A 27,333-nucleotide genomic window follows, 5' to 3' on the forward strand; every position below is an offset into this window, starting at 1 on the left:
TGGAGGATGGTTATAAAAATGTCAACAATTAATTCAATGGTCCTAGAAATATACACAGACATAAATAATTGTGCTTCTACGTCAAGCGGGATTTAAGATATACAAAAAATACACTGAAATGGTGGCCATTTTTAATTTCAAGATGGTTATCATTATTGGACGACTATAAAAATGTCACCAATAAATTCATAAGTGCAAACATGTACATATACAAACATATTGTGTTTCTATGTGAACCAGGAGTAGAGATACCTGTATATGAACAAATATATTTAAATAGTTGCCATTTTGAATTTCAAGATGGCTGCCTACGTCAGACAACAATCCATTCACATACTAATTCATTCACTAAACTCATAAATGTAAAGATATACCTAAATTGTTGTTGTGGGTCAACTGAGAGTAAAAATATATATAAAGATATTTAAATGATTGCAATATTGAATTTCTAGATGGCTGACATGTCCAAATGGCTAAGCAAAAAAATGTTATTAGTGAGTTCATTGAGCTCAAAACTGTAAATAGACACAAAAAGTTTGTTTCTATGTTAACTGGGAGTAACGATATATACCCTAAAATTATGGGCATTTTGAATTTCAAATGCTACCAATCGATTTCTAATGTTGGATAGTCTTAAGAATATAAAGGAAATACATTTTACTGACTTGAGCAAAACAATATGCAAATTTATATAATTCCCTGGACTATTCGGCGTTTTCTCTCTATTTCTATACTCTCTCTCTCTCTCTCTCTCTCTCTCTCTCTCTCTCTCTCTCTCTCTCTCTCTCTCTCGGCCAACTCGATATACGTCTGCCTTTAAATCGCTAGACCTGTGTCTTAAATTGATATGCAATACATTTTCTATTATATTAATATTCAGTACGGTTATTGTTTTGGGGGAGTACCCGATACACACGCAAACACACACGCAAACACACACACACACACACACACACACACACACACACACACACACACACACACACACACTCTAAAACTGTAATACCTATAGGCCGAATTTACAAAACCTGTTCACCTGTTACACACGTGTAACTACCTTGGTTTACAAATATAAAAGTGTTTATTCAGCTTTAAGGTCTCCAGCCCACGGTACATCTGTTTTACGCAGTTGCATACATGACATATATGGCATACATGGCATACAAGACATACATACAAATTTAAATATGTATAAACATGGTATACATTCAAGGTTCAATACAGTATATACACAAGTACATGTAGCACGTGTCCATTTCTTTTTTCCCCGTTACAAAGATGGTGATAGCGGGTTTCCTCTAAAAACAAACAGTGTCAGAATGTCCATATGTGTGACGTCCAATAGCCGATAAGATAACAAAATCAATGTGCTCTAGTGGCGTCGTTAAATAAAACAAACTTTACTCTTTAAAAAAAAAAAAAAAACAGGATGAGTGTCGTGTTCAGAACTTGAATATAGAACACTCCTTCTCCAATGTTACTTGAAGTACACAGATAGAATCTCTTGCAATAATAATAATAAAAGAATTCATTCAAGTCAAAATTGCCACGCACGATTTATAAAAATGAAAGAAGTAATGCACGAAACGGTACTCCGCCCTTCACCAACCAGGAAGTTATGACGTTACGCACAATGTTCATTCTTACACAATAATTTTTGCGTCCCATTACCTTAAATCTTCTGTAATAAGCATAATTATAGGTTTTGGAAACATCCAACACTCGTTGCAACATTAAAACCTATGGGCCGAATTTACAAAACCTGTTTACGTGTTACACGCGTGTATCTACATTTTGTTACAAATACCAAAGTGTTTATTCAACTTTAAGGCCTCCAGCCCACAGTATATCTGTTTTATTCAGTTGCATACGTGGCATACATGCAAATTTAAATGATATGTATAAACATGGTATACATTCCAGTTTCAATACAGTATACAAACAGGTACATGTAGTACTTGTTCATTTCTTTTGCTCCATTACAAACATGGCATATATTCTAGTTTAGTATTAAAATCATTTTAGACAAACAAAAAGAGAGCTGAAATAACTCGAGAATATAGCATATTGAATGTGCTTCCACACCGTAAACACAGATACTTGTTTTATCAGGTCGTAACATATCTCATGAAATTGGCGAATCAAAAAACAACCAAAAAAAACGAACAAAAAACAGCAACAAAACAAAACTAAACAAACAAACTTACAAAAAACTGTACCCCCAAAAAATCAAAACCCCCCAAAACAACAACAATAAAATAATAATATAAATAAAATAAAAATAAAAATAAACAAACAAACTGGCAAGTAGCCTGTCAATGAAGATGTAGGGTCGAATTTACCAAGCCTGTTTTACACGCGTGTAACTACACACATTTACTATGCTTAAATACATGCGTTTAAGGAAAACAGACTTCGTAAACTCGGCCCCTAGTGTTTATATTACAAAGCAAAAGTTAATAAATAACTTTGACAGGAAGCCGCCATTATGCATCTTTAAGACTGCAGGTTCGATAATACAACTTTAAATTCTAGCGATTTAAATTTCCACGTCAAGACTTTACCCTGTAATATAGTGATGGGTCATAGGATCCAATCCATTGAAAGAGCCAGTTTGGCTCCCCACCCCCTCCAGTCATAAGTGTTTTACGGTTGGTATGTCACAGGCTGTGATATGTGCTGTCTGGTATAGGACATTACATATCAACTGTTCACTCTTTGTTTACAAGTTTGCTTTTTTAGACACTAACGTTTAATGACACCATTAATGATTATTGATTTATTAATCATCGGCTATTGGATGTGAAAAATTTGGTAATTCTGACATGTTCCCATTAGTGGTAAGGGATCGTTTTTATGCACCATCCCACATATAGGATAGCACATACCACATACCACGGCCTTTTAAATACCAGTCGTGGTGAACTAGCTAGATGGGCCTACGGACGGGAATCGACCCCAGACCGACCGCGAATCAGGCGAGCTCTTTCACACTGGGCTACATCCCGCCCTCCTCTCTGGACACCTGGGTTTGACTAGGTGTACTAAAATGGTGATGATGATGATGATGATGATGATGATGATGATGATGATGATGACGACGATTATTATTATTATTATTATTATTATTATTAAGTTTTCAATTTGTTTCCTTCAGCTGACATCGCATATATCCAAATCTCCGAACAGAGTATCACTGAAAGCAGAGGCTGTCGTCTTCCAAGAAGAATCGGTGTGTCCGTACGTCTGGACAACGAAACTGTGTCTCTCGAACTGACCCGAAACGATGACGTCGATTCCAATGCCCCACTGTTTGTGTTCAGAGAGGTCGGGACGAAGAAGAGGAAAACGGTCGTCAAGGAACTGCTGATTGATAACCAGGTCTGATAGTTTAACATTGTGAAATGGTTAGAATTGAGAGGTTATGAATATAAAATGTATACGGAAATTACTTTTTAATAAATATATGGAATTCAGAATATATATATATATATATATATATATATATATATATATATATATATATATATTGGGCCTACTATCTCTCATAACAGTAATGTATTGGGAAATTATATTTGATTGCATTAAATAACAGACATGTTGTTGGGTGGGTTTTGTATTGTTGTTGGTTGTTTTTTAATGCTGGTTTCTTGACAAACATGTTTTAGTAAGATATCTTGTTGTGTGTTTCAGCGTGAAGCTCAGTTTCAAGACGAGTCCCGTGATGCGGCGATGACCGTGTCTTGTTTCGGTGAAGACAACAACCGACATCTTCAGTTGGTACGTTGTTGTTGTTGTTGCTAAAAATTCAGTTTCTGAACAAATTCCGTTAAAAATATTCAAATGCTGTAGTTATTATCTGGTTTTCTGTCCAGAGTCGTGCCCCTGGCTACCCAGGGACAGAATTCAGGAGAGACCTGTCTGAAACCTTAGTGGTATGTGGGCATGTTAAAATAATTCAAAGTTAAAGTTGTTATCTGCGGATGATAATGTTAGACACTTTCTGGTGAGAGAAACGTTGACAATCGATTGGAACTTCATCAACCATCGGTTACAATCCGTTTTCCAACCGATCAACTTTCAGAATCGATCAGAATATATACACGTGTGTGTGTTATGCAGATGCAATGAGAGAACATGTATGGTACCCAGGCAAATAGTGAACGAAATGCCGGGGTGTTAAAACAAATATTCTTGTATTTCTAGAGAGGGATTTTATCTTTACACGGCAAGGAGTATACGCTGGAACCCAAATCACGTGACCGTAGAGGGACACCACGTGATGAAGAAGAATACATTGTAGAAAAACAGCTGATTGTTCCTGTCGGAGATGATTACGTAGAAGCACGTATGTTTTGTTTTTCATTCAAAATAAACTAAAACTGTACTCCTGAGGAATATTACTTTGTTTTATATATTTTCTCATTTTATTATGCTATATTGTATAATAATAGCAATTTGAAAGCAAAATCAGTAATTACCACCTGCTTGGTTGTTCCTTAGGTTATAATTTAAGACAGCATATCTTAGGTTTGTACTACCAGCAAAATGTATTTTAAGAACCAAAGACGAAATTGGCTTGTTTGTTTCTATATCTGTGTGCGTGATTTGTGTAAATATTAACAAAATATAACAATTCCCAAAACATCTACGTTGCAGCTCCATTTGAAGAAATTATTTCAAATACTGTTACAAAGTCCGACTATGAAGACATACTTCTGTTAAATCCTTCCACACATGCACGACAGAAACGAGCGACAACAGAGTACTATATCGATGTCCTAACTGTTATTGACTACTCAATTTACCAAAGGTAAGTACCGTGCACGTGCTTAAGTATCAGTGAAGGTTCCCGTTTTACTAAAGAATAATGGAATCTATCACCATTGTGATGAATTGATAAGTCAATTCCAACCCGAGGGCCAAAATGTTTTCGTAAGGGTCGAGGTTTATTTTGTATAATGTACTCTATTTGGGTTTTTTTTTTCTGTGTTTATTTTTTCTGTACGTTTCTGTGTTGTGTTGTGTTGTGTTGTGTGTTGTGTTGTGTTATATTCCATACTGTTTTATCCCGTTGTTCTGTCCATTGCTATTTGTTCTTTTAGGTAGAAGCTTTTGTGACTGAAGCTCGTTTCCTCTCTCACTCTACAGACTTAAAGCGGCATTCCCTGGAATATTTTTATTATTTAAGCATATAGAACAGAAAATCCCATTACGTTTGGTTCATATAAGACGCCGCACTCCGAATTAGTTTCACAACACTGGCTTTTCCAAGTTAAAAATAAACCCAGTATTTTGAAAGTGGGACACTTTTGGCGGGCTAAAAATAGTACGGTTCGGCTATTGTTGCATTATAAAAACCGAGCGGATTCTAGCAGTCAATTACTAGCAGCCAATTACGCTAGCAGCCAATTTCAGCAGACACTCATGTCGACGATCTAAACATCGAACTCGTACGCCTTTCGATTGTTACCTGCATTTTACACTTTTAAACACACTGTTATGCTAATTTTTATTATTCACTACAACTTAAGAATTTTAGAGTTTTAAAGAGTATTTTTATATAAAAACAACACAAAAACAAAATAACAACCAAGACTCATTTTCAGTCTTATTGTTACTAATATCCATATAAATACAACTTAACCGTTTTATTAAGCACTTTTATAATATCTGAAGTATCACTTTAAAAATCATTCTGTACTACGGTAATATAGAATGTCCAGCTAGTGTCGTATAGACCACACCACAACACACATTATAAAAGGCGTATTAGTCCGGTGTTTAGAACGTCGCCATGCGTGTCTGCTGAAATTGGCTGCTAGCGTAATTGGCTGCTAAGAAGTGGCTGCTAGAATCCGCTCGGTATTACAAAATGGCGAGAATTGTTCCAACTGGCTAGTAAGCATTTGACGATGTGCGTTAATGACGACAACTCGCGAGTGAATTAAAAGTGCAGTTATGCTTGTATTTGAACTTAGAACTTGATTGTATACGATTGAAACCAGACACTGCAGCTTTAACGTTGCAATGCCCGTACTTAAGTCACCAAATAACTAAAGTTTAAAATGTTCTTAGGTGTCTTTCCTTTCCTTTCGTTTTAGTGTTTAATAATGCCAACTCGACAGTTACGTTGTAATTTCAACCACTACCAACTTAGACAGTTACGCTCAAAGTAACAACCAATCAGTCGTATGTGTTATATTTGAAAGAATCCAGTTGCAAGACCGCTCAGACTAGCAACTGGACAATCGTAGCCTATAATGCTAGGCTTAGACTGTCAACTGTTACGACACAGTTGGCCAACGCGATGGTTGCGTTGCAATTTCCCCAACTCCCGACTTACGACGGGTGTGCTCAGATTAACAACTAATGTGTTATAAATGAGAATCGAGTTGTAAAAGCGTTCAGACTAGCAACTTGACAGTCGAGGAAGTCGTGAGGGTAGAACGTTGACGAACTTTGTGCTGGCAGTTGGTAGTTTGACTCTAGCATTAGGCAGGTGCGAACCAAATGGTAGAAATCACTTCAGAAGGTTTGGTTGTACATTAAATGTATATAATATTATATTTATTTTCAGACACTATAATCGCACAGATTCATCGTTAGCTGCGGCCACAAGAAGAGTCCATGCACTTCAAGACATTCGGGAATATTTCGCCTACTTCATGAACGGGGTATTTTGAAATTAAGTAGCATGTCAATAAAAAATAAACAAAATAAACTAAAACGTGAATTTTTACGTGAGTAGTGTTTCTTTAAGACGACACAAGCATAACTAAAGCGAAAATCTATTTTAAAAATAATTAAATATTTATAAAATGAATCCAAATGGTGTTACCCGTCATGTTTCCGATGTAACAAAATGTTTCAAAATACAAGTACTTTTGTGCATCTCACGATTAATTCTTTTAAAAACAACTTCTACTTTTATACAACGTATTAATGACATATCATGATATCAAATATCATGTTATATAATATGCGGTTTTCTTGCAAATTAAGTGGGTACTTTAAATTAATAAAAAGGGTCGCAACTCTAAACATGTTTGATAATTCGTTATATAATTATTATATTTTTCAAATAAAAATTTCATTTGAACTTGCATTTTAATAATTCAACATTAAATACATCAATTTAACAAGATATTGATTTAATTAGAACTTTTTAATGTTATTAGCAAAAAGAATTGATTTGTATCAGTACGTTATAGGGCAAGAAAGTTTGCTTTGTTTAACGACACCACTAGAGCACATACATTTAGTAATCATCGGTTATTGGATGTCAAATTTATGGTCATTTTTGACACAGTCATAGAGAGGAACTCACTACATTTTCAGTTAGTAGCAAGGGATCTTTTATATGCACCATGCCACAGGATAGCACGTACCACGGTGTTTGATATACCAGTCGTGGTGCACTGGCTGGAACGAGAAATAGCACAATGGGCCCACCGACGGGGATCGATCCCAGACAGACCGCGAATCAAGCGAGCGCTTTAGCACACCGCTACGTTCTGATAAGGGACAAGAGTTCTGATAAGGGACATAACAGTAATTGCATCACTTGTCAGTAAATATCGTATTTTTGTAATTATTTTTAAAAACCTGTCATTTTTATTAAATAAAATTACAAAACGATAAAATTCCACATATAATAACAGTTAATTATTTGAACCGCAAGCACACGTTTTATTGCTTTTCAAATTTACTTTCAATTTATTATTATTAATATTATTATTATTATTGGGTTTTTTTTTTTTTAGAGTGAAAATAGAACACTATACAAATTAAACCTGAGATTAGAATGTTATTTTCTGCAGTAAAAAAAAAGTGAGATTCTCGGGGGGGGGGGGGGCATCTCCGCCCCTGCCCCCTGGAGGGTACGGCCCTGGTACTACAGTTTATTTCCATTATTAGGTGGTCATAATAAGTTGTAGTATGAACATTTGTAAGTCATAGATTCTTTTTAATATCAACCATGCTGTTCTCATTGGATATAAGGAAGAAAAGAAAAAGAACAAGAAAATAAAAAACATTTTCATCACAACTGTGTTTTCAGAGTAGGTTTTTGTGGATCACAATTTTGCTTCTGTTTATTTCTACTATATGGTGCTTCTGTTTACTATTTTCTTTGATCTTCAGGTAAACCTTCGATACAAGAGTATAACTGGCTTGGATGAACGTCTGGTCATTAGACTGACGGGTTACGTCGTAGCAGAGGTGTGTATATGTGCAACGAAACATAATTATATCTCAAAATTAATCATGCTTTAACATATCAGCACTTTATATTAATCAAACTATTCAAGTTGATCACAACTTTAATATGCAAATGTTTTCTCCCCTTTTTGTTTGCGCGAAACCACGGTAGTAAAAGACGCGTCCCGTTGTGTCTACACCTAGTAGCTTAATCCCTACTTTATTCTGAGTTTCTTTAAGGGTTTGGGGTTGTAGTATTTATATTTATGCTGATTGAAACATTCCACAGTCAGCTTTAGCCAAACATGTTACTATTGCCGTCTATGGGATTTAATTTGATGACTCAGCATAGACATACAGCTTAGAAACGGTCCTTTATTTTCAAAATGGCTTAGCGGCGATTTAATAAGGAAATGAACAATAACTAGGCAAATGATATATTTTTTTATTGCAAGCTATAAATGACTGTTTCTTTAAAAATGAATTAACAGGCTCGTGATCAAGCTCCTTGGACAGAAAACAGTGTTCTGATGACGTTATCAGGTGGTGAGGTGAATTCTCTAACAGCACTGCAGGACTTGAAAGCCTGGGTTGCTAACACGTCACTGCCTGACAATGATCACGTGATGCTGTTTACAAGGTAAGGTTAAGGCCACAAATGTGCGTAATTAGGTTTTTATTGCTGTTGGAAGCGAGAGGTAGAGCAGGTGGACATTGCCCCGCCCCGATCTCTAAAAGTAGCACATTGCCCCCACCCAATCCTGTTCGATTTTGTTTGTTTTGTTTCACGACACTACTAGAGCATATTGATTAATTAGTCATCGGCTATTGGATGTCAAACATTTGGTAAGTAAGACATATAGACTTAGAGAGGAAACCCACTATATTTTTTCATTAGCAGCTTGGGATCTTTTATATGCACTTTCCCACAGCCAGGAAAGTACATACCACGACCTTTGACCAGTTGTGGTGCACTGGATGGAACGAGACAAATGCCCAATCAGCTGAATGGATCCACTGAGGTGGTTCAATCCTGCAAATCAAGCACCTCATGCGAGCACTCAACCGATTGAACTAAAATCCCGCCTCCCTCCGGTTCGAAGGCAAATGCATATATTACTGGCATCTTCCGATGCCCGAGGTCATGACCTTTAATCTTTAATTGTGTTCCTGCACAGATAGCCCACATAGTTGAATGTAACTAAAATTGTGTCAATAATTCCAAAAATGGCTGGGAACTAGGAATGAGGTTTTGTTGCTTGTTTCCACCTGCTGTATATACTATAAAATACTTAGTTCGTAGCTTTATTACAGGACAAGTTAGATTATTTAGGAGAATAAACAGGTGACCTGTTAAAACAGGTGGCTACTTAATATATGTGACAACGTGAGCAACATTGTGTAAATTTTACACCATTGCCTTAGACACTGGTATCAGAAATTTATCACATATGGTATACTTCCTCCATTTTACTCAAAATTGCAACCCCCGAAATCAACAAACAATAAATAAAAACATTAACTTAGAAACCTGTTATATCAATTTTATGTTCCAAATTATGTTAGTATATAATTTTCATGTACAGTTTATTAAAGTTTAGAGAATCTTTAGTACATGTCAGTATTCAATGTTTGTCTCCATATTTTAAAATATATGTAATTTGTGTGTCATTTAGGTATGATTTGTACAGGATTATTGCTGATGGGACTAAAGCAAGAAACAGAATTGGTTAGTGTTTCTCTCTCTCTCTGTCTCGCTCTCTCTCCCTCCTACGTATGTGTGTGTGTGTGTGTGTGTGTGTGTTTGTGTATATGTGTGTGGTGTATATGTATATGTGTATGTATATATGTGTGTGTGTATATATATATATACAGTATATATACAGTATGTACATAATTATAAAAGAAAACAAGTATACAGTATATATGTATATATATATATTTAAAACAATTTTTAAGAAATAACTTCCTTTTCATGTTTCAATTCATCATTAGAAAGAAACAACTGCTTAAATCATATATATATATATATATATATATATATATATATATATATATATATATATATATATATATATATATATATATCGCCCATTTTTACCGTGTCTGTTTGCCTGTGTCTATATCCCTCCATACACCTATTGGTGTACATGTGACTGCGGTATAGTGCTAAAATACAGTAAATTCAACTCCATGTATTATAATCAGAAGGTTTGTTTCTTATAGAAAAAAGTGAAAGATATTCACGTTATTGTAAGCGTCTAACACGGTACGATGCAGTGATCCCTTTTTAAAACTATATCCCCAGAAGTTATCTTATATTTTAATATTTAATTGCAGTGCCAGGTGAGAATCAGTCAACTATTTGGATATATACACTGAAATGAGAAAGTCCAGTAAATAAAATTCGAATAAAGCTGATTTCAAAAAAACTAATGTGCTAATGGCTTCTGGGTATACAAATTGACCAGCTCTTTGCGGAGAATCTATATTTCATTTCTTTTACTCCTTAGGAATCGCTTACTTGTCTACAATGTGCAAACCGTCAGGACGAAGCACTTCAGTAATCGAGGATGGCAGAGGATTTCAGCGGATACTGACTGCGGTTCATGAACTTGGACACAGGTCAGTTAAGACAAATATAGAGTGGACGGGGCGCGTGCGTGCGGTCCGACTGTTGCGTCTCATGCGTTTGCGACTTGCGTTTTGGGCATATACACCATACATGATTAATATTACTGTTATTACCAGTAGTAGTATTCTAATATTGTTAAATTATTTATTCTGTTTTATTTTATAGCTTGTAAAATGTTGTCACACTTATATATACTAGTACGTGTGTGTGTCTATATATATATATATATATATATATATATATATATATATTATATTATATTATATTATATTATATTATATACATAGCAATGAAATATATAGATCTACGAAAACCATAAAAGTCATATCCGGTGAAAAGTCATATTTTCACTGTATTTTAGCTACTGTGAAAATATAGAAGTCGTATTTACTTTTTTGTAAAAGTGCACGATTAAATTATCTCCCTTTGTCTCGGTTCTTCGTATTTAAATTTAATGATTACCAAAAAAGTAAAGTTTGTTTTATTTAACGACGCCGCTAGAGCACATTGATTTTTAATCTTATCATCGGCTATTGGACGTCAAACATATGGTCATTCTGACACTGTTTTTAGAGGAAACCCGCTGTCGCCACATAGGCTACTCTTTTTTACGACAGGCAGCAAGGGATCTTTTATTTGCGCTTCCCACAGGCAGGATAGCACAAACCATGGCCTTTGTTGAACCAGTTATGGATCACTGGTCGGTGCAAGTGGTTTACACCTACCCATTGAGCTTTGCGGAGCACTCACTCAGGGTTTGGAGTCGGTATCTCGATTAAAAATCCCATGCCTCGACTGGGATACGAACCCAGTACCTACCAGCCTGTAGACCGATGGCCTGCCACGACGCCACCGAGGCCGGTTTAATGATTACCAATGCATCTGATCGTATTTGAAAAATAAAAAATGTAATTTAAACAACTGTACCTATAAAAACGGGATACGAAGTGCAATTACGATAAAATATATAAAACAAATTGAATACGAAGCTAAATAATGATGACACAATGTAGTGTCATCGAGTTTAAGTGTAAGAATTTAACAGCGTTCGACTCGTTTTGTTTTTGTGGGAGTTTTTAGATGATCGCTTTGTCAGGTATGTTTTCACCGCAGTATTGTTAAATAAATGTTAATAAAGATAAATTTTAATCAAATTTCTTTTTAAAAGTCTATGGTAAAGTAAATTTTCTGGCAAAGTTCCATAGGAAGAAATATATCATGACGTTACGTGTTTTCGATAGGATAAGTGAAAGATATTACCAAAGAGCGAAAGATATTGTCAAAAATTAGGAAATATGTATATAATAAATAGACCATTTCATGATGTGATGTGTGAAAAACATATTTTCACTCATTGCTTCGTGCGTGCGTGCGTGCGTGAGAGAGAGAGAGAGAGAGAGAGAGAGAGAGAGAGAGAGAGAGAGAGAGAGAGAGAGAGAGAGAGAGAGAGAGAGAGAGAGAGAGTTATTACCAGAGTGTTTTTCGGTATCGTCAATATCATATATTAGGAATAAAAATAGTATTATGCGAGCCTCTGACGAGCATAATACATTATTTTTATTCCTAATATATGAGATATTGACGAAACCGAAATACACGAGGGTAATAATATCTTTATCATATAACCTCAAGCTTAATACAACTTGTTTTTGTTAACTGTACACGCAACTACAATTCCAATCCGTCGTTACTAGATATTCAAATGACGTAAGAATATGTGGCGCGGTGTCTTTTTGAATGGAAATCACGTCAAATTCGAATGACGTCATTTTGGATGTCCTTATATCAAAATAAAATGTGATGACTATGAATGCATACGTCATTTATAGGGTCACCCTAGCACGTTTGCTTAAATGTCAATAAACCTAGTGCCGTGACCTCGATTAATTTACATCTAATTTCAAAGTTATCACATTTTTAAAGTATGTGGTCTGAAAAATATCACATACTTTGATTGCACTGAAAATGTAAGATATTATATGATAAATGTAAAGTATGTGATAGGACTATATATAGGACTATCATAATACGCTCTTGTTCTAACAATAAGTGCTGTTACAGTTGTTGCATCAAGGATGTCATAACTAGACTAATCGCAGGCAGTAGCCACATTAATTGAAACACAACACACGCAAGCGTCCGCTCCGCAATCGGACACACGCGGACCACAGCCGCATTAATGGAAGCATAGCTTCACGCATTGCACGCATCCTTTCTAGACGCTCTCATTGGTGTATTTTGATTTTGTTTTAACCCGGACCGCAAGCACGCGCCGCATCCAATCTATATAAGCCTTTAGGGTGTATATTTAAGACAAGATTATTGTTACATTTTTTAAAATTCACTACAGATAACTCTAGCTTTCAAATGGCCTTTCATCCATTCATATCTCAAATGCCGAACATATTGTGAGGTATTCGATGCATTTGAAACAAACGTTAAAGTTTGTTTTCCTTAAGCCCACCCACAAACAGGACTTTTGATATAGCAGTCGTGGTGTACTGGTTGGGACGGGGAAAAACCAAATCAGAGAACGCGTCCACTGGGGTGGTTTGATACAACGACGCAAGCATCTCAGGTTGGCGCTTTACCGACTGAGCTAGATCCCGCTTCGCATTCGGAATACGTCGGCAGATTTCGTAAAACTCCACACCAAAAAAACCCTACCTCAGATGAGGTTTTGCGAATATGCCGCTTGAAAGATAAGTTCCAATCGAATGAAAAACAATGTAGTTGTGTTTGAATATTAAAGTTGTGTCTAGTATATTTTTAATATTCAATGATTTAAATAGATTATCAAGTTTTATTTTTAATATTCAATGATTTAAATAGATTATCAAGTTTTATTTTTAATATTCAATGATTTAAATAGATTATCAAGTTTTATTTTTAATATTCAATGATTTAAATAGATTATCAAGTTTTATTTTCCTTCCCTGGCGTGACATTCTTAATTTCTGTTAGATCTTATTTACAATCTAAGCCACTTTCAGGGTCTTGTTCCAAGAAAGCATGGGGCAGGGGTGGAGAGAGGGAGGCGGCGTACGTAGCCCAGTGATATGGTCTCACTACACAGATGTCATCTGCCATTGAAATCCATGTTAAATTGCCCAACATCAAATGAAGATTGCCAATAGAACGCGGTCTCGGTGGCACTAACAACATTATATAAGCATTTAAGTTTACTCGAAAATTGAGAATATTTCCGTCTCAGTGTTTTGCTATGTGACCGCATCTGGTTGTAGTACCGGTGTAAAAGGAACGCAGGTCCGTGGGAACCCCCATAGCTTACGAACCATAGTCCTACCCGGACTTTCATACCTGGTTTATTTTTAAGTTGTTTGTTTTCTTGGACTTGTATTCCTACCGGACTTAAAGTCGTTCTACAACAGTGACACAAATACTAGCCCGGCAGATTTGATGTCCGTTCGTTATACTCGAAATTTGCACGAGCTGCCAGAAAGACACGAGGAAAAAGTAAGGTTTTGGCAGCCTTTCCTCGTAGGCTGATGGACAGGTGTATGATTGAATCATTCTTTTAAAATGTTTTTGGGTTCAAATCTCAGAGTCATTTAAAAAAAAAAATTAATAAGTTTGAGAATCAACTTAATTATTTTTTTACGTCATAGACTTGTGGATCAAACATGTGAGTGAGTGTTTGTAATCGTCTTACATTTTTGTTAGCATATTGATGTAGGACGAGTATCTTACTTTTTTCAAAAATATATAATGCAACTACAGTTATAAAGTGGGTTATATGTCCATGTGTTCAACAAGAAGAAATATAAAAAAAATATATGGAGCCCAAAATTGTTTTTAAAAGATATATGAAAACTGGTAACTCCATAAACAAATTAACATTTGGCAAACAGCAAAAGCCAATTTTTATATACACCAAGATAATTTTTAATGTGTATTATAAGTTTCTATTTTGACTGTAAATCACAATCCGATTAATTGTGATTCTCTTGATCTTCGTCCGATCGGACTTCCATTCCTTGGATTGCTAGTCTGTGGGACTTCCATTACTCAGATTCCTAGTCTGTGGGACTTGTATTCCTAGGAATTTAAGTCCGTGGGAATTTCTTTCCTGGTACTCATAGTCCGCTGGAATTTTATTTCCGATATTTTGGTTATTACATGTATATGATTCATGAAAATCACTGAAATAAAACTTTGAAAACTGTACTTAGTTCTAATAGTTAGTACTACGGCAATAACTAGTACTATAATAACCAGTTACTACAATATAAAACGCATGAAAAATTGCCTTTTATAGGTGAACAAAGTTTGTTTTTTGTTAAAACATTTGGTAATTCTGACTCGTAGTCATCAGAGCAAACCCGCTACATTTTTTTCTAATGCAGCAAGGGAGCTTTTATATTCACTTTCCCACAGACAGGAAAACACATACCACGGCCTTTGTCCAGTTGTGGTGCACTGATTGGAACGAGAAAAAACCCAATCAGCTGAATGGATCCACAGACGTGGTTCGATCCTGCGACGCAAGCACCCCAAGCGAGAACTCAACCGACTGAGCTAAATCCCGCCCCTTCATAGATGAACAATTACAAATAGCATCAAAACACTTGGAATTATTTATCACTGACTGCCTTATGACAGTCTTGACCATCATAAGCATAAGAGACGAGTTAGAGAGAGAAAATCCGCTGTCACTACTTCATGGGCTACTCTTTTCGATTAGCAGCAGTAGCAGGGGATCTTTTATATGCAACATCCCACAGACAGGATAGTACATACCACAACCTTTGTTACACCAGTTGTGGAGCACTAGTTGGAACGAGAAATAGCCAAATGGAGCCACAAACAGGGATCGATCCTAAACAGACCGCGTATCAAGCGAGCGTTTTACCATTGGACTACGTCCCGCCCCCCCCCCCCCAAAAAAAAAAAAACTAAGAAAAAAAAAAAAAAAAAACAAAACAAAGTGAGTCTGAATGCCAATTGTGACCAAAACTGTCAAGTGTAAAAGTGTCATGAGTAGTTAGTCTGTTTAAAAGTATCTGTGTAAATTGTGTATGCATATTATTGACAGTATAATAATTGTTCAGGGGTTACTGTTTTGTTTTAGTCAGTGCCCCTTGAGCTGTTAAAACCCACTCTTAGTCATTGGTATTTCTATTAATTGATAAACCTTAATGAAAACCATTTAACATCTTTTTTATCGATGATATGGTTGGTTCGGACTAAGATATCACAGAGCCCAGAGTCTGACATGTAATATCTTAGACCAAATTAATGTTTGAAAATGAGAACAATTGACAAAGCAGGCACATGTTTAGTAAGTTATGCAGGGGAAGGCCTAGACTGTGGCAAGTAGAAATTTGCTTTGAAGAGGGATGTTTAGACCACGCCACCCAAATCTAATTAAAATTAGCTCCACTATTACATGTGGATCTAACAGCAGCCAGTTGGAGTTCATGTCCACCAATCAAAACCTTACTTCCAGAATCATGCCAGTGATTTGAAAATAATTTTAAAACATTCCGAATTATCCTGAGGGTATACGATATGTTTCATGTGAATTACGAATGCCTTATTTAGACCAGTAGAACTAATTTTAATCAGATTGCTAACAACACTGCGTAGTCTCCAATGTCCAGGTAACATTTTGTTTGTAAATAATAATTTAAATATTGACCAATCACACTTAGCCTTTTATAACGTTATTTGGGAGCATACAAATTCTAAAAATATCGGGCGAGTCTATTTTAGTGGCCGCAGTACAGTCAATACGTACGGGATGGGTTAAAATTAAACCAGTCTTCAGTTTCACATTACAAATTATTTATTTTATCAAATAAAACATGTTTTAAGGCATTCGTAATTCACACGAAACATGTCGTATACCCTCAGGATAATTCGGAATGTTTTCAAATTATTTTTAAATCACTGGCATGATTCTGCAAGTAAGGTTTTGATTGGTGGACATGAGCTCCAACTGGCTGCTGTTAGATCCATATGTAATAGTGGAGCTAATGTTAATTAGATTGGCGCCACCCCACCCCACCCCACTCCACCCCACAACCTATGTACACGCGTTATATAATAACAAGAAAATTTATATAACGCAAATACCACATTTTTATAGTTGAGTTATTATTATCAAATACCAGTACACAATGTCTAACAGATAATTTTGTTGGTGTATCATATGGGCAAGTTAAACTTACATGTGTTTGCGAGTACTAATACATGTAACATGCTTCCAATTATGGAAAATGTTTTCGAGTTTTTAAACATTACTTTTAAATGTTTAAGCATTTATTAGTTGGAACAACACGCAATGAGTAAAGACCTTGGTTCTGCTCATGTAATAAGGTCAACAAAATGTGTATATACTCTTGAAAAGGATATAAATGGAAAATATTGGAATAAATACAAAGTATACTGAAAGGCAAAAATTATTGTTACACACAAAAGACAAAGATAATTGATGATAAGTTTTTACTGCCGTGTATGAAACGTTATAACATGGAAAGTGAAATGTCCGAATGTATGGAAACGAGCAATAGTCGCTAGATGGGACCCAAAGCGAAGTCCACACAGTCAGTAGCGAGTGTGTCCACCTTGAGCATTCATACAGGCCTGGCACCGTCGTCTCATTGAGGCCACTAAACGCTGGACAAAGTTCCTGGGATTGCCATTCCAGATCTGAGAAAGGATCAGCCGGAGTTCCTGCAGTGTTGTTGGAGGATTTGCAAAACGTCGCAAGCGTCGCTCCATTTCATCCCAGACATGTTCGATTGGTGACAAATCCGGGGACCTGGCAGGCCAGGGTTGCTCATCAACATTGTTCTGATTCAGATACTGCTGCACAACTCTAGCAATGTGTGGTCTGGCGTTATCGTGTTGTAATGTCATCCTGTTGTAATGTCATCCCGGGGCCGTTCTGTTGCAAAAACGGTAACATATTTGTTAATAATTTCATCTTGGTACCTCACAGTATTCAAATTGCCTTCAATCACAACCATCTGGGTCTGGCCTGTGGCTATAATTCCATCCCATATCATAATGCCACCACCTCCAAAACGATCCCCTTCAAGAACACATTGCGTGACGTAACGTTCACCTTGACGTCTGTAGACACGTGTCCTGCTGTCAGATCTGTGGAGAAGGAAACACGGATGCCGTAGATGCGTAGACGTCATCGGACTGTCCTCTCTGATACACCTCTGTTGCCATGGATGGTACGGGCTGTGAGGGTTGCTGGCTGGAACCTGTTTCGCAGATGCGTGGTTCGGATCCATGTGTCTTGGTGAGGGGTTGTCACGGGTTGTCGGCCGCTACGGGGACGGTCCCTGACCTCGTTGTTTTGTTGATATCGTTGCCATAAGTGCCATATGGTGTTTCTGTGGACGTTGAATTGACGTGCGACGTCACGCTGCAAGGTCCCAGATTCAAGCATCCCTATGACTTTTATGGTGAACACTGGATAGGATTTTTCCTGAATATTTCATGTTTCTTGCACAAAGTATGCAATTGCTGCAACAACTAGTTGGTTGCATTTCTTCGAGCTGTTTCATGCACATTTTCTCTGGTTTACACCCATAAATCCATTCATAAATTTATTACTCCAAACAATCCATGTCAAAATAACTTTTGCCTTTTAGTATATTTAAATAACGAGAGGCGCCAGCATCCTAAGTTAAATAAATAAACCAGAAAGGAAACTGCTTTTTGTTTTGTTTAGATTATAATTTATTTTGTATGTGTACTACCGGACTTATATTTTGATTGTCCAGGAATGCAAGTCCGGCCCGGACTTGATATCCTAGCAGTCAGACTAGTATTCTCAAGGAACGTAAGTCCTGGGACTTGCATTCCTACATTCCTAGGAGATTAAGTCCGGGCAGACATCTGTTCCTACGAACATGTACTCCTAGGAGATTAAGTCCGGGCAGACATCTGTTCCTACGAACATGTACTCCTAGGAGATTAAGTCCGGGCAGACATCTGTTCCTACGGACATGTATTCCGATTGCACTGGTCCGAACAGGTGATTCATTAACCGATTCATTCCGGCTGTCTATTGCGCTATACACCCATGTCCCAAAAGTCAATGCACAATATTACAAAATAAAAAGGGCAAAATACAGACATGGCTTACCATTAAATATATATATTATTTAAATTCTACCCTGTGACGGAACATGCTCTTATCTTTTCGCCTGTGGCGATGTTAATTGTTTTAGAGGGTCGTCTGCAGCTTGGTTACGTAATACCTCCACGCGACCGTACCCCCTAATACAAACTTAGACCAGGTGTGGAGGCCATGTGGCCAGTAGTTACGTAATAACTCCGGTAGTGCGGTTTACGACCGGGGTATTTCTGGCGAACTAGGTGACAGTAAGTCTGGCCATCTAAGAAAAAAAATACCGTCTCTGGGAGTTGTGGCAATATCACATGATAGGTGAGGTACCGCGTTGTGCCCCCAGGCGATATTCGCTGTCTCTGAGATTTTTGAATAAATAGATAAGATTTTAGATATATCGGGGAGAAATATTTGGAAGGCTCCAGGAGAACGTGTCCGACCGGACTGGTAAATATATTTTTCTGCTCTGTTGTATAACCTTGATGTGATTGATGTGACTTTAAATATTTTAATACTGTATTATACCAATATTCTTTAGACAGTGTCTCCGGTAATCTGACGAAGTAAATTGTAGGCTTCACTGTTCTAATATATTTATACGAGTATGTGGTATGATAAAGCTTAGCCGGTCATCCTAGAGGACCTAGGTAAACTGTAGGTTATTGTCTTTATTGTGATATGTATCAGTATTAATTCTGTATTACAAGGTTACTGACTGAGTATTTAAGGGTTAATTAAAAATTAACCAGTTAAGAATAGAGTTGTAATTCCTTTATTAATTAAGTTCCCCTGGCAGCGTTTCTGCCCGATACAGAGAGATCTAATAGATATACAGTTAGAAGAGATATTTGGATAATCGTGTTTTATTCAGTTACGGGTATTATAGGATCCCCGTGACATACCCCAATTCCTGGAAGTGAATATGTGAACCATAACATGTGTCACAATTAGGAACTATAGTGGACCATGAACAACGAACTCTTACCCGGAAGTGAACTGTGTAGTGAGATCTAAAGCGCTCGCTTGATTCACTGTCAATCTGGGATCGATCGCCTTCCGGCTATTTCTTGTTCCAGCCAGTACCACACGACTGGTATATATATAAGGTCGTGGTATGTGCTATTCTGTTTGTGGGATGGGACATATAAAAAATCCCTTGCTACTAATGGAAAACATGTAGCGGGTTTCCTCTCTAAGACAATATGTTCAGATTATCAAATGTTTGGCATCCAATAGCTGATGATTAATAAATCTATGCGCTATAGTTTTAAGGTTGATGTTTGTTTTATTTGTTATTCAGTTTGGGATCTAAACACGATGGTGATACCAACACATGCACAGGAGAAGACCAATACATCATGGCTGCTACTAGCGGATCTAGAACAGATCCTAACATGACCAACCCCTGGCTGTTCTCGTCCTGCTCAGTTTCGTACTTCAAGAATCTGTTGACATCACTAATGCAAAACAAGGTAAGTTCCCACCAACCCGCTCGCTCTCTCTCTCTCTCTCTCTCTCTCTCTCTCTCTCTCTCTCTCTCTCTCTCTCTCTCTCTCTCTCTCTCTCTCTCACACACACACACACACACAAACACCTGGATGGCCGCTCAATGGATGGTGTATACATGTATGTGTTATATTAACTAGATGGTGATTGAATGGTTGTCTGGTTAGATAGTGCATGAGTGGTTGTCTAACTAGATGGTGACTGAGTGGTTGTCTGTTTAGATGGTGACTAAGTGGTTGTCTACCGAAATGGTGACTGCATGGTTGTCTACTTACGTGGTGAATGAATTGTTGTCTGGTTAGATAGTGACTGATTTGGTGTCTAATTAGATGGTGACTGAGTAGTTGTCTGGCACGATGGTGGCTGAGTGGTTGTCTGGTTAGATGGTGATTGAGTGGTTGTCTGGTTAGATGGTGACTGAGTGGTTGACTGTTTAGATGGTGACTGAGTGGTTGTGTGACTACATGGTGACTGGTTAGCAAACTGGTTACCGTCAGTTTGCGTCAAAAGGTAACCGATGAATTGACAAGTAGCGCAATAATGAATAGTCCTAAACCATATAAATGTATTATTGTGTTTCAAACGCATATCAGCTCGAATAAAAACGTTTAAGTGTCAGTGTAAATTTACGTTTCGTTACAAATTGCCATGAATAAGCACAGGTTAAATCTCATTATAGAGTTATATTCCGTTCACATTTAAAGCAGACGGACTATAACTGGGGTAGTTCGATGTTGGCTGGTTGGCTTGTTGACTAGTTGGTTGAGTGGTTGCACTGACTAGATTGCATGATTACATGGGCTGATAAATATGTTAATGAGGTGATTGAAGAGAGGCTGATTGGTATCTCTACTCTCTGAGAATGAGCCTGTGGCTTTAATGGGATTTCAGAATAGATGATGTATAAGTGGATATGTCTGCAGACCTATGTACCAAGTTTCAGATGTAATGTTGTTTGTTGTTTTTTTCATTTGTATCTCAGCTATGGAGTAAAATGCTTGACACAAAAGGTAACAACAGTTGATGTTCCATTGGCCCTCGACTTGCCAGGACAGATTTACAGCCCTGATGATCAGTGTAAAAGGATACGCGGTCCAGAATCAGAACTCTGTCAGGTATTGATGTTTTTCGTTTTCGTATTGTGAAATTTAGTACAATAATTACTATCGCGTGTTAATGTAAAATTCACACAGATGATATTAGCTTGAGCGGTTTTCCAAAATGTCCTGTATAGTGTGTACCTGACTGTTCAAGTAGCATGTTACACATCAGCTGGCCTGCAGAGAGGCGTTTAGTCCACGAGCCAAGATCAGCTACAGTGGTTTGACACAACACCCACTACACAGTTGGTCTGTCACTTCATGGGATAACTCTGGGAGATTTGTAGCCCTGATGTAAAGTTTAATTGTGTCAACAACAAATAATGACAGCCTATTTGTTTAATTGGGAGGGAACTGGTGGTGGTTTAGATGCAAATCGTAACATTTGTTTTTCTTTTAAAAATATTGAAAAATTTTAAACATTCAGATGATATGTTTGGGATAACTATGTTGTATTTGATCATTTGCGGACGTTCATGCTGGTTATACCGTCGCAAATTCAGTTTTACCGACGACGCGGTAAAAAAAACTGGTTAATCAAAGGTCCCTATATACTATTGATATAATGTTGCATTGATAATGTTAAGTTGGCATCTTTGATTTCTTTGATCAATGTCCGACATCAAAACCATTAAACTTCACTAAGTCAAAATGGGTTAATTGTTATGCATGGTATTAATGCAGCTCCATCTTGCCTCCTACAAAACTATATTAATTTATTTCCTAAAGTTAATGACTTAAAAGGGCAATGTTTCAAATTCCATGATAGAGTGGGTTGAGCCCACTGACGTCATGCTGGTTACTGCCCAATGACCAATTGTTCATACTAACGAAACACAATGGCACTAACCCAACGAATTTGACAATGCAATGGTTACAATGGTTGCATTCCATATTGTACTCAACTATATGGCAAAAGAAACTCATAGAAATGTTCGGCTAAAACTGATGCCATAGTACGTATGTTGATTAAAACGCTTCGTGTAGCAGGTTTAGCCACATATGCTTTTATTGTCGGCTATGCAATTTAATTTGGTGCTATACACGCTCAAGCTCATATAGTACTTTAGTGACACAATTTTTCCAAAGGACTGATTGATTGACTGCTAAGAAACATGCAATACAAAATGTTGAACGTTCACTCGGTATGTCATCATCAGTCAGCTTAGCAAGCAGAATATATTGATATTGATGATGATATCCATAATGACATTACTTACTAGTATGTATTTTTCCCAACAATACGTAACATACTAATCCATGAACAGGTAAATAATTCGTGTTACTCCTCTGATTGGACTTAAGAAAGGCTATTATTTTAATACTACAGCAGGGTCTTAATATGTTTACCAATGCCAACAGTAGCAGTTTAATAATTCAGAGTATTGCATTTAAAAATCATATTATTTTAAAATTATGTCAATTTTACATGAATAAATGGTATTATTTTCATATTATTTCAGGGCCTTACGTTAAAAAAGGGTGGTATCAATGGAATATGTTATTCCATGTACTGCAGGCTTCCAGAGAAACCCACTTATTGTTCTATGTATGACGCGGCTAGAGGGACAACGTGCGGTGATAACAAGGTGAGACGGAATTCGTGACATTGATTTAAACGAGGGTTAAATCTTCTTTCTATACAGATATGAAGGCAACTGGTAGAACAGCCAACTAAATCACACACAATTCTACCTTTGATCTCCGTGTACTACATTATTGATTACCTCAGTGACAATGCAAGTGAAGCTACATACATTGGCTGTTCTAGCATTTTGTCTTAACACCTGTATTAAAAATGAGATTTAATCTATATAATTTGATGGTAAATGTTTTCTAAGATATTTTTGTTATTTACTTAGAAATAATAAAATTTTCTTTGCGTTTATACACATTACGGCAATCGAGAGGTGCTACTTGTTTGCGTTCATTTAAGAATTGACCACAATTATGTTTTGCTTCATGCAAGTATGAAACGATAAAAACGATGTGCATACTTGCATGAACCAAAAGGTAATTGTGGTGAAATTATATAATTAAATGTATATAATATACATAATTTAACAATATATGTCTCAATTTGTTTTGTTTACCTTTAAATATGTATGTAGTATTGTTTGTGTAAACGTCATGGAGACTTATGTTGAGTAGGAATGCAAACTTTCATTCACTATTATTTGAATCAGGTGATTTCCAAATGACGTCAGTTTGGCAAATGGGGTTTAGGAGTGGCTAAAAACATTTCGGTTCATCGAGATAAATTTGTTTAATTATATATAAATATTGTATTATAACAACTTAAGCCCCACTTATGCTGTACATTAAAATAAATAACTGTTTCTATTAATTCCTTCAATCAATATTGATCATATGTCGAATTTAATTTTAGGTATGTCCATTACACACCGCATAGTGGTGTTTCATGGTTGAAATTCTAGGTCCAGATCCAGACTTATGCAACAGAGAGTCGTTTCGTGGATAAGAATATGTCCACATTTTGTGTTTGGGAAAATGGATTCATTCTTGTGGTAAAAAATAATGACAGAAAACAGGTTTGCTGGTTGTTAACATTATGAAGGACATATCAGACACCAAATAGGCGTAATGTGCTGAGGTGTCGTTAAACAAATATTTCTTTCCTTTCTGTACGCTATTGTAATACAATTTTGCTATATTTCCAGTGGTGTATAAATGGCCTGTGTGTGTATTCTCCAGATGCACCCAGTATTGATGGTAAGTACACAAAAAATACATGGACTTCATTAAATCAAAAACAATAGCAAGAGTGACAAAAGTAATGGTATTTAAAGATTCATCATTAACACATAGTCTAAGACTACGCAGTCGGATCTGCAGTGTTGTTTAAACTCCGATAATCATTCCTGATTGATTAGTTAATTTTCGAATAATAATAGTAGTTTGGCTACTGTGTCTGTAAGAGATTAATATATGGATGTACATGCGGCCATTACCTGCAGGTATTAACGCCAAACTGCTATTATTAGGGTAGCAAGGATTTTGTGTGTGTGTGTGTGTGTATGTATATCTGTGTGTGTATGTGTGTGTGTGTGTGTGTGGTGTGTGTGTTATTTCATGTTATATACATGTAATGCACCACTCATTGTTATAGGGTGGTCAACACTAGAACAAATAAAATAGTTTCAGAATTTTAACTAACTGGAAAACCTAGGTATACCATCAAGCAGGAGGAAACGTGAAAATCCGAGAATAGCTTAACAATTAACAACAACAAAAGACAACACCAACAACACACAGACAATTAAAAACCAAACGAAAAACAACAATCGCATAATGCTACACACTGTGTTGGTGTAAGACAAGGTGAACATTTATCCCCTTTGTTATTTCCTTGTTGCTGGATGATATTGAAGATATGTTTAAAATGAATGACTGCCATGACATAGGCATAGACGAAATATTCAGTGTCAATGTCAATTGTTCTTTTTCTTACTCCACGCAGATAATTACCAAGATATGCAAAACTCTCTAAATGTATTCGATTCGTATTGCACGAAATGGAAACTAACAGTAAATTGTAAAAAGACAAAAGTCTTAATATTTAGTGGCAACAAGAAAGATTACAAAAAGGAGTTTTACCTTAGAAAATTAAAACTTGATAACGTAGAAAGTTATAAATATCTTTGTAATATGTTTCACAAATAGAATATATTGACTAAGCCAAGCAACAAGTTATACACACAACCACAAAAAGGCTATGTTTTTTATTCTACAAGGTAGATGCCATAATATTTGTATCGAGTGACACCTAAAAAAAACCAATTTATTGAAAAATGATGTAACCAGTTTATAATATGGCTATTACCTGTGAACGTTACCCGGAATATATTACTGTAAAATTAACTGGAAAACAGTCCAAGTTGTTATTATTGGCGTACACATTATTACTGAATGATGTTAAAAATAGCACATGGATTATGTATGTTAAAGCTGTTTTAGATGATGTTGGCTGTACACATACATGGTTATCACAGTGCAATGATATTACTAAGACTTCCATATATTAGTACAACCTTACAATCATGGTATACTTATATTGATAACGCATATATTAGTACAACCTTACAATCATGGTATACTTATATTGATAACGCATATATTAGTACAACCTTACAATCATGGTATACTTATATTGAAAACATATATTAGTACAACCTTACAATCATGGTATACTTATATTGATAACGCATATATTAGTACAACCTTACAATCATGGTATACTTATATTGATAACGCATATATTAGTACAACCTTACAATCATGGTATACTTATATTGATAACATATATTAGTACAACCTTACAATCATGGTATACTTATATTGATAACGCATATATTAGTACAACCTTACAATCATGGTATACTTATATTGATAACGCATCCAAAGCTTTGAATTATAAATGATTTTAAAATACTGTTGAATTTGAGACATACCCCACAGTTATACTTATAGAGAGAAAACACTGGTGACCATTATTACATTTTAGATTATCAAACCATAATCTTCCAACTGAAACGGGTAGATGGAAAAAATTACCACTACAAAATAGAATATGTTCATTGTGTAATAATTACGATATCGGAGATTAGTTTCATTATATATTTACATGTATGTTTTTCAAGAATGAACGAAATCGTTACTTAACATATTTTTGTCAGTCTAAATCAAAGATATATAAGTTTTATAAACTATTTAACTCTACAAAGCTGGTGTTCTTAGAAAACTTGCTATATTTTGTAGTTTAATTCTGAATACTTCCAAATCCTCTGGCTGATATTCTGTGTATATTTTGTGTCTTTGTATTTATGTACATGTACACTCACCATCTTGTTACAATTATATTGACTGCTGTATGTATATATCATCATATGCCGTACCGTACAGCTGTTCACCTTTACCTTTGGTACACCAAGGTACAAACAAACATTTATCAAATACGTTCAAAAGATTATACATAAATACATAAATATTTGTTCTTTTCGCGTTCAACAATTACAAATTTGTCTTCAAAACATGAATCTGAGGAATACTTGCACACTATTTATGGAATTAGTTTTTGATAAGATTAGATGCTGCTGGCTTTTGTCAGGTAAGAGTTCTTCGCATTCTCTTTTCTTTTAATGAGTTCTTCATTTCCAGAAACGTGTCCGTTTGGTGACGAGCCCGGAATAGTGTTTTCTAATAAGACTTGTGAAACCTTTGTTACCAATGAACCAATTTACTGCTACCAAGAAGTCGTTCGCCGACGCTGCTGCAAATCGTGTGGTCTTCAAAACACAGGCGTACCAGGTAAAGTCACGTACATCTATTTAATATAGAGATATTATTATACGAGTTTGTGTGTTGTACTGGTTTTACGATAGGAATGCATACCTGTCAGCTCTCACGCATTTGGCGCGAGTCTCACGCATTTGTAACAAAAATCACGCTCTGGTGCAACACTACTATAATCACACGCTATTGTTGAATAAAAATATTTCATAATCATAGTTCGTAGTTTAGAGCTGAATGAAATTATATTCTGATTATGCAGGGTATCTGTGTTCGTTACCTGCTACTAGTAATGCAACATATCGAACATGCGCTGTTTGGTAACAACAATCTCGTAAAACTTGCACTCGCTCGATTTTATTTAAACGGTGTAACAGGCGAGCATACCTCGCCAAATAACCACGATTCCATTCCAATATTTAGTGACATGCTCCTATACCACTAGAGTTTCGAGCATGTCTGTC

At 36.1% G+C, this 27,333-nt stretch overlaps 3 protein-coding genes across 3 annotated transcripts in view; all 3 read left to right on the forward strand.

Moving 5' to 3' along the window:
- The window catches only part of LOC121381740 (snake venom metalloproteinase BaP1-like), a 39,796-nt gene extending 16,648 nt beyond the window's left edge, over positions 1-23,148 (forward strand). The window contains exons 3-14 of the mRNA XM_041511087.1: positions 3,158-3,381; positions 3,694-3,780; positions 4,207-4,348; positions 4,660-4,813; positions 6,581-6,677; positions 8,146-8,223; positions 8,694-8,842; positions 9,879-9,931; positions 10,716-10,827; positions 20,254-20,425; positions 21,442-21,574; positions 23,023-23,148. Of these exons, the coding sequence (XP_041367021.1) occupies positions 3,158-3,381; positions 3,694-3,780; positions 4,207-4,348; positions 4,660-4,813; positions 6,581-6,677; positions 8,146-8,223; positions 8,694-8,842; positions 9,879-9,931; positions 10,716-10,827; positions 20,254-20,425; positions 21,442-21,483 (1,310 nt within the window). The 3' untranslated portion in view covers positions 21,484-21,574; positions 23,023-23,148. The remainder of the gene's footprint in view (positions 1-3,157; positions 3,382-3,693; positions 3,781-4,206; positions 4,349-4,659; positions 4,814-6,580; positions 6,678-8,145; positions 8,224-8,693; positions 8,843-9,878; positions 9,932-10,715; positions 10,828-20,253; positions 20,426-21,441; positions 21,575-23,022) is intronic.
- Positions 1-27,333, forward strand: part of LOC121381743 — a 308,435-nt gene that overhangs the window by 55,126 nt on the left and 225,976 nt on the right. The window lies entirely within an intron of this gene.
- Positions 23,107-27,333, forward strand: part of LOC121381741 — a 47,363-nt gene continuing 43,136 nt past the window's right edge. Inside the window, exons 1-3 of the mRNA XM_041511088.1 lie at positions 23,107-23,148; positions 24,241-24,292; positions 26,738-26,887. Of these exons, the coding sequence (XP_041367022.1) occupies positions 23,107-23,148; positions 24,241-24,292; positions 26,738-26,887 (244 nt within the window). The remainder of the gene's footprint in view (positions 23,149-24,240; positions 24,293-26,737; positions 26,888-27,333) is intronic.

Source organism: Gigantopelta aegis, chromosome 9 (assembly GCF_016097555.1).
Source record: "Gigantopelta aegis isolate Gae_Host chromosome 9, Gae_host_genome, whole genome shotgun sequence".
NCBI lineage: Eukaryota > Metazoa > Mollusca > Gastropoda > Neomphalida > Peltospiridae > Gigantopelta > Gigantopelta aegis.